The 9,418-nt window shown below is 33.1% G+C and overlaps 1 protein-coding gene across 1 annotated transcript in view; it reads right to left on the bottom strand.

Moving 5' to 3' along the window:
* Positions 1-9,418, bottom strand: part of LOC111089152 (cadherin-23-like) — a 66,488-nt gene that overhangs the window by 31,561 nt on the left and 25,509 nt on the right. Inside the window, exons 7-8 of the mRNA XM_022401082.1 lie at positions 5,324-5,941; positions 3,849-4,073 (exon numbers count right to left, since the gene is read on the bottom strand). Of these exons, the coding sequence (XP_022256790.1) occupies positions 3,849-4,073; positions 5,324-5,941 (843 nt within the window). The remainder of the gene's footprint in view (positions 1-3,848; positions 4,074-5,323; positions 5,942-9,418) is intronic.

Genomic DNA, 9,418 nt, shown 5'->3' with positions numbered 1-9,418 from the left:
AATAAAGCAAGTATTGTTAAAATCAGGCCACAAATTAACAAATTTGTGCCATTTTTCGGGTCACTTTTATGAACATTTTTAGCACGAGTAATTTTACATCACACTACCGTTCGTGCTCTTTACAAAACTTCTTTATTCAAATCTATTTCCCTGTCAATGTTCCCATCTTCATTAAAAGGTATAAGATGACAAAAACAAGATCTTGAAGAATTTCTCAATAATGTGCCTTGGTTATGGCAGGTAATTTGAAGAAAAAATAAAATGTTACTGTTTCTTATTTGTAGAAGGTTTATGAGGAAAGACCACAACATAATGAACTAATTCATCATAATACCTAAAAACTCTGACTTCACTTTTTTGAAAAATGAAATGGTCTTTCCTTTTACTCCTGATCAACAATAAAATATCTTTTCTTGAATCATGAATAATACGAATGGATTGAAATATTTAATTAAATTATCTCAAAATAAACCTTCATTTTGGTGCAATATTGAAATTAGCTTGAATTCTTCATAACCTCTGAATAGTGGGTGACCCAAAAGGTCATGGGTGGCCTAGTACTGTCTAAACTGTAGATGACTCCTACACTGCAAAAATTTGAACTAATGACCCCCTATCCTATTGTTTTCACTGCTAAACATAAAAAAGTTTGGTGGATCTATATTATCAATACCCTTAATAAACTTAAACAACTCAATCAAATCCCCTCTGACCCTTCTCCTCTCAAGAGAAAACAAGTTTAGAGATTTTAGTCTCTCCTCATAGGACAATCCTACCATCCCAAGTATCATCTTAGTGGCTCTTCTCTGAACCTTCTCCAACAATTCAATGTCCTTCTTGAGGAAGGGAGCCCAAAAGTGTACACAGTACTCTAAATGTGGCCTTATAAGATACAGTGAAACAATAGCATCCTTTGTCTTGTGTTCAATATTTCTATAGATTCTACCCAAAATCCTATTAGCCCTATTGCTAACTACAATACACTGTTTAGATGATGTAAGTCATTTTTTGATCACAACAACAAGATCTTTTTTCTTCAACTACAGTATTTAATGTATTCCTATTTAAATTGTAACAGTAATTTGAATTGTGAAAACCTACATGCATCACTTTACATTTTGGATAGTTAAACATTATCTGCCATGTATTGTCACAATGCATAAAATGATCTAAATCTCCCTTTAAGTCTACAGCATCTTTGGTACAGTTAGCCACCCTACAAATCTTAATGTCATCTGCAAATTTAAAAATTTTGTTAGTTATTCCAGAGTCAATATCATTAATATAAATCACAAACAGCAGAGGACCCAGCACAGAGCCCTGAGGCACACAGTTTGTAAGTGTGATACAATCAGATCTAACTCCATTTATTAATACTCTCTGCTTTCTACTCTTCAGCCCATGTTCTATCCAATTTAATAACATTTCCCCCACACCCATTGATTTAATTTTTGTAACAAGTCTTTTGTGAGGCACCTTATCAAATGCTTTCTCAAAATCAAGGTAAACCAAATCCACAGTATTTCCTTCATCAACTCTTGCAGTAAAATCCTCAAAGAATATCAGAAGATTTGTTAAACAAGATTTTCCCTTAGTGAAACCATGCTGGCTCTTTGACTCTATATTAAACTGCTTTAAGTGACTCTGCAATGCATCTTTAATCACACTCTCCAAAACCTTTCCAAGTATTGTCCTATAATCAACTGGACAATGTTTATCACCTCTTTTAAATATTGGATGAACATTACCAACTTCCAATCTTCTAATACTTTTCCACTACTCAATGACCTATTAAAAATATTAGCCAGCAGTTCACAAATAAAATCTTAAGTTCCTTTAAAACTCTAGAATAAAAGTTGTCTGATCCAGGGAACTTATCTATTTTTAGGTTCCCAACTTTTCTCTTACAATCTCAAACTTAAAATGATATTTTTTACATCAAAATTTTCTCCATAATAATATTTGTATCTTCCTTCATAAAAACTGAAGAGAACATACAATTTAATAAGTTTACCATCTCATAATCTTCCGAGATCAGCTCCCCACTATCATTTTTAAGAGCCCCAATCCCCATCCTAACATATTGCTCACCCATCATATACCTAAAGAATTCCTTATTGTTTGATTTAACTCTCTCAGCCAACCCTCTTTCATAAACAGTTTTTGCAATTTTAACTACCTTTTTAACCAGCTCTCTTGATTTCCTATAGTCCTACAAGTCCTTATTATTTCCAGTAAGTTTAAATTTCTTGAATTTACAATGTTTGTCCCTAATATGATCTCTTAAACCTTTACTAAATCATACTGGCTTATTCTGCCTTGTTGCCCTTTTATTTGCTGAAGGGAACATGTATGTTCTGTATTCATATCAATTTTTCCCTAACTACTTCCCACATCTTTCAAGATCTACTCCCAACTCTTTAGTCTAATCTACAGAAGCCAGATCATGTCTCATTCCATCAAAACTGGCTTTCCTGAAAATTGGAATCAGGGTACTATTCTTCTTCAATTCTATATGTAGTAAAATCCCACACCTAATAGTGCAATGGTCGTTTGTACTTAAATGTTCACCAACCACAACTCTGTCTATCATATTCACATCAGATGTTAATATTAAATCTAATATAGCATTCTCTCTTGTAGGTTCCATCACCTGTTGGTGTATAAAAGTATCCTGAACAATTTCTAAAAACCCATCTCCCTCACTGACAGACTCAAAAATTTCCCAATCAATACCCCTGAAATTAACATTTCCCATAATAACATCTTTTTCAACTACCATTCTTATCTCATTGTGGTATCTCTGGTATTTCAAAAAAAATTCTCTTTTCAAAATTGTTCAAATCTAAACAAGTCTTAGTGATACCCACAATATCAAAATGAAAACTGAGGCACAAGTGAAATAGTTAAAATAGGTCTAAATCCAGTGAAGACCAAACGTCACCTTAAAGTATTGTTACGTCTCCGTTTGTTAATTAACTTTCCATAACTTCGTTCCAACAAAACTTAAGCGACACAAGTCCTTTCTTAATAAAACTGGTTTATTATTTCCGAATATAACTTTACCAATACACTCAACTTCAACAATCGCGCTAAACAAACGCTGTAACATCTCTCATGCTCTCTGACTGCAGTTCAATTACTCACTGTCTATACACACATTACAATCCTCTCGCGTCACGTTGTCCCCTCTTATATATACCCGCCTACCCTATCTAGTAAATACTAGAACATTCATGAAAAAACAAGATAGTTCTAGAAAATAGAGGGCGCCACACCAGTCACGTGACCTCAATGATGCAACAGTATGAACATGTGAACACATGAGCATATTTATAAAAACTGGAAGGAAGGTTACAAACACTCCCAACTCTGCTATTTATCAACATAACACAGAGACAGGACATCTGATTTCTCTCTCAAAACTTTAAAATTCTTTCAATAGCCAAACATGATACTGAAATTCTTATAAAAGAAACATTATACATAAAAACTCTTTTTCCTTCCCTAAATAGTCTTCATTGGATTTATACCTATTTTAACTACTTCACTTGTACCTCAGTTTCACTTTCTCATGTCATATTTATATATTTGAATTGTTTATTTCTGATGTATATATTTCTGTTGTAATTATAAATATTGTTTGTTTGTTTTGTACACCTCTAAATTAATGATGATGGAATTATGATGATTCCAAAACATTTAATAAATGCTTCCTGTTATTATGTTTGTATTTTGTTTTACAATTCCTTTAGTGTTAAATCTTTTTTTATCCACATTAGATGATTTAATCACTTTAAAAATTCAGTTACTTTTGTATAAACTGGTGTAATTTTCTGTATTATTACCACTTTTTTCTCCCAAAATAAATAGTTCTTGAATTGTACTGTTATTTCCATCAAGACTGTATGTTATTTCGTTGTCCTCATCATCATCCTTGGCAACTATGTTCTTTAGTGTCTGGTTCTTAGGACTTTCTTCCCACACAAAGGCCAAGTATCCTTCCTCGGTGTCATTGTTCACAAAATATGGATTATTGTCGTTCACATCACAAACTACAATTTCAATTCGATCTGTAAATATCAATAAAATAAAAGCCAGATATAGCAAATTAGTTTCAAATTGTCTGGTTACTTAGAACTTACTATACAATAAGATAACAGTTTCATGAAACAGAGTTGACACTACTTATACAGACACATTCATAGACTATTTAGCAAGTTTTATATCCTAACTAGCAGATGCTTAGCAAAAGAATTCATTGTTAATTTTTAAAAAACAGGGATGAAGAAATATAAAATATGCAGTCGATACAATGCCTCGGATAATAGCATATATTAAATGTGATTGTTCAGTGGGCCATTTACAACCATCCTTTTGGGGTTCTATGCTATGTGTGCATCTAGCAGAATAGAGCACTCAGCGTTGCTAAGTAACCATGGGAATTTGTGTCTTTTATAATTCTGCATTCCAACAATGACTTTTATGTTGCTTAGCAACAAAAGCTTGAGTTTTTAACTATTATGTGATATTATAGAAATGTTTTGTTAACTATTACTAAATGTTAGTGTTTTTTAATCAACATGTATATTATACATTCAACATAAACACAACTATTGATCTAACAACAATATCAGGTGATAGTTTTGTTGCTAAGGGACAATGTATATTGTTGAGCATTACCAAAGAAGAAGTGTGACATAATGACAGACACTGGCTTTTATATATATATTGGTTTTCTTTTCAATCACATTTTGCTATTGTATATTAAAAACAAAAATAAAATATTTTTGGCACAGTAAAAGATAAAGTCTTTACTAATTATTTCAGACAACTAGTTTTGATGACCTCACCAAAGCTTGTGTGTTAATGAGTCCACAGGTATCACAGAGATTTTGTACCTCATTTTAATGTGTGTTAGTAAGTGATAGGGTATCAGAGAAGTTTATTACTTGTTTTAATGTGAGTGAGTCAGCAGTATCACAGAAATTTGGTTACTTATTTTTATGTATGTTAGTGAGTCATCAGGTATCACAGAAGTTTATTACTTACTTTTAATGTGAGTGAGTCAGCAGGTATCACAAAGATTTGGTTACTCCTCAAGACAATTATCTACAGTACTGATGTTAGGAATAATATCCACTCTAAAAATATAAGTGTAACGTAACTGTCAGTTTTCAATTAAAATTACTGTATTTAGAAACTGAAAAAGTTGCACTCATAACTTGTAGTGATTCAAGTTGCAATTTCACACACATCTAGCTAATATACATTTTTAAATAACTAAAACTAACTTATTCAGAAGAGCAATATTCAACAATACCTTGATCTGTCTGTGGTCTTACTTCAGCATTTTCATCTTCAACTATTAAAAACATTTCAATTCTCTTCATCCTTTCTCTGTCTAGCATTCCTTGAACCCGTAATTCCCCAGTTTCTTCTTCCAAATAAAACAACTTTTTATAGTTGTATACCTCTACATCAATTGGTCTAAAGTTTGGCATATAAGCTTTAGAAGAATTAAAATCAATTTGATACTTTAACTTGTTATTTGAATCAAAATCATAAGCTGTAAGCTTGGTAATAGGTGCATTGTTTTTATTTTCTGTCACTTCAAAACTTCTCTCTTTAAGTCGGAATTTGGGAGGTTTATTGTTTATGTCTTTTATATTTACTGTAATCTCACAGCTTTCACCATCTTCCTTCTTCATCAGAGAGTCTGTGGCTTCTATTTTAAGGACATGCTTAAGTCTTTTATTACAGTGTGTTTCAGTACAGTTGTAATCGGGATCTAAGTTGGCATTTCCAGCTACGGTGATATTTCCTTCATCTCGGTCAATCATAAAATTATTTTCTGCACCTTCTGCGATTACATAGAAAACCTTCTTGTAAGCAGGAGAAATGTCTGCATCATGTGCTTCCACTTTGAAAATCTTCGTACCTAAGTCATACACATTTATCACCAATATTTCTTGATCTCACCAGTCTATTATAAAATGTAACAATTATTTTATAACTTTCATGAAATGAAAGGAATAAAAAGGTATGTAAAATATTATTTACAAATATACTTACTATTAATGCTCTTTACAGTGGTTTTCTTTTACTTTAGTAATGATCAGAAACACTTTAATAATTAAAATGATCAAATGATTTTTAACATTTTATAAGAAATGCTTTGGCTATTAAATGCTTTAAGAACTAATTATTTGTGAATGCTAAAGACTAGTTGCCACTCAATTTTTATTTTTTGTCAACTTGAGCCTTTTCTCTTGTTAATGTATTAGAGAATATACTCAAGGACATGACTAAAGAATCTTGAAGATATGCAAAATACTTTTGAAGATTTAATCAAAATCTTCCAATACCTGAAGAAACTAAAAAACATACCTCGAAGATATAAAATGCCAAACTGTATAAACTAAGTTCCATCTTTATTAAGTGTGTGTGGATTGCTTTATCACTTGTACTGTAGATGTTTGTTTTAGAAGATTCTCATGATGTTATAATGATGCAATATCTAGAAGCTTCTTGTAGTACAGAGAAATTAGTACTATAAAAATATGTCAGATTGAATTAGTTAAGGATTTCAGATCAGCTCAGTTCATAATCAATTGAGTAAGAATTAGCAAATCTGTTCATCTGTGAGTCAGTTAGTAATGTAACATATTAGTTTGCCAGCATGTTTGTTAATGATCCATTAGCAAGGAAATTCTGCAAGCAATTTTATTTGTGAGTTGGACATACCTTTAGTCTAAGAATTTCTGTTAAAATGTTGTTTGTGAAGTTAAACCTACCAATGAATTTCGTCCATAGCAAATATTATTCAGGAAATAAATTAATTTGTTATTTTTACATGGATTGTACTTTACATTATTTTTACCAAACAATCCCACAAACTTGCACAACAACATTACAGAACTGTTGTAGGAAGTGGAATTATTTTGGTAAAATAAAAAGAGTACCTTGACTAAACTTCAAGAAAATCAAGATCAAAAATTTGCTGGAGATAATGAAACAATGAAAAAAAGAACTTTGAAAAAAATGCAGAAAATTAAAAGAAGATCAAGAACAAAGAGACAAAATGTGATAAGAAAGAGACAGAAAATAAAAAAGGGCGAGATGAAAGAAAAAATTAGAAGCATGAAACAGAAATTACAAGAAGAATAAGAAAAACTTACAGAAAATTAAGGAAAGATCTGAAAGAACATCACAGAAAATTCAAAGAAGATCAAGAGGTAAGAGGCAGGAATATAAAAGAAGAGTTAACAGAAAGTTGTAATATTTAAAGAAGAATGAAGAACAAAAATAAATATGGTTGAAAACAAGCTCAATGAAATTACTGGAAGTGCAAATAAAGATTGCAACAACACGATTAAAATATACAGAAATATATCATTGAAGTACAGATAGACTGTGTGATAAAATTTTAAAAATGCAGAATGGTTACAACAGCAAGAATAATGAGATAGAAAAGAAATCAATGACTGATTTGGTATATTTTTAATTTAAAGCAAAGCTACACAAGGGCTACTTGCACTAGCCATCCCTAATTTAGCAGTGATAGACCAGAGGGAAGTCAGCTAGTCAACACCGCCCACCCACAACTCTTGAGATACTCTTTAACCAATTAATAGTGGGATTGACCATCACATTATAATGTCCCCCATAGCTGAAAGGGGAAGCATGTTCAATGACAAAGATTCGAACCCACAACCCTCAGATTGTCAGTCATGTGCTTTAAACACCAGGCCATGAAGAAATCAATGAAAGAATGAAATATTTATAAAATGTTAAATGCAAAGATAAAACCAAACACACCTCTTTCTGCAACTGTCCAACATCAAACAATAAAATATTGTTATGTTTCTGCTCGTTTGTTAATTTCTGGTATAAATTCTTTCCAAGGAACTTTGGCAATACAAGTCCTTTCTTAATTAAAACTAGTTTATTCTTTCTCGATACAACATTGTAATACACAGAATTTCCACAGTCACTTTAAACTTAACAACCTTTATAACACACGCTTTAAATGACAGTGATTCACACACTTTACTTACGGTGCCTACTGCTTGCTTGACTCAATTATCTATCTATATCTATCTCTTCAATCTATCTGCCGATCACACTGGTTTTTCTCACCAGACTTAAATATTAAAAAGAGGGCATCTTGAATGCACTCAGGCCTTCATGATCCTTCTAGAAACTCCAGCGCACATGCTTCCAGCATTGTGTGACTTCTGATGTCGTAACACTGCACCTTCCTTAGTATTGTTCATCCCGAACAATAGCCACTTACATTAAACCAACAGATAATTAACAATAACTTAATTAAATGTACAGAATTTACAAACACAAAATTAAAATTCAACAAAGTCTCTTAATTTTACGTGACGTATCTTCTTCCGTACTGGTCTCCGTCTCGTTGGCTTCTGCTTCACGTAAAGTTCCTCTGCTCCATTAGGAAATGTCCTATTATCGGTAACAGTCACATCAGTGGTAGTAACTTCATAAAATGCTTCACTGTTTCCCTTCTCAAAACTGGTAGAGTTTCTTCTTCGACAGTGGCTTTTTCAGGTGACAAGTCTTCAGCAGCGTCATTTGTTCTGTTGTCCACTTCATCCCAACTGAAATGTCCTGGACCGTGATAACGCCAAAGCATGTTGGCATGCACCACCTTTGGATTACCTCGCCGATCACATTTTATTCGGAAAATCACGTCTGAGAGACGATCCACTATGTCATATGGGCCTTCCCATGGAGAAGACAACTTAGGAGACTTCCCTTTGTTCTTCCTGGGATTATACAACCATACCTTGTTTCCTGGTGCAAAGCTGACTTCAGCAGATCTCTTATCATAAGTCAACTTCATCGAATCAGCAGACGTTTTCAACTTTGTACGCACTTGATGGTTAATATCATCCATCCTTTCTGATAACACATTCACAAACTCTGACACATTCTCAGGCAACTCTTCATAAGTGGGCGTCCTGTTAACAGGTCCACTGACAACCGAAGTTCCCGACCAAACATCAACTTTGCTGGAGTGTATCCAGTGGTTTCATGCTCTGCTGGCCATCAATAATGGAGGGAGTAAGACATCCCAGTCACCTTGGCGGCTATTACAAAACTTTGCCAATTCCTGTCCTAGTGTCCAGTTGTACTTTTCTACCATCCCATCAGAGTGTGGGTGAAGTGGCGTTGTCCTGGTATTTCGGGTGCCAAACAACTTGCAGCATTCTTGGAACACAGCAGATTCAAAGTTACGGCCTTGATCTGAATGCAGTTCATATGGCATACCAAATCTGAAGAAGAAGTCACTAATAGCGGAAGCTACAGTTGTAGCTTCCTGATTTGTAACTGCTGTTGTCTTTCTTCTTGTTCCTTTTCTTTTTCTTCCAACAACTGTTGTAATCTC

This window comes from Limulus polyphemus, unplaced genomic scaffold (genome assembly GCF_000517525.1).
Source record: "Limulus polyphemus unplaced genomic scaffold, Limulus_polyphemus-2.1.2 Scaffold5388, whole genome shotgun sequence".
Lineage (NCBI taxonomy): Eukaryota > Metazoa > Arthropoda > Merostomata > Xiphosura > Limulidae > Limulus > Limulus polyphemus.
This window is presented reverse-complemented; position numbering and strand designations above follow the sequence as displayed.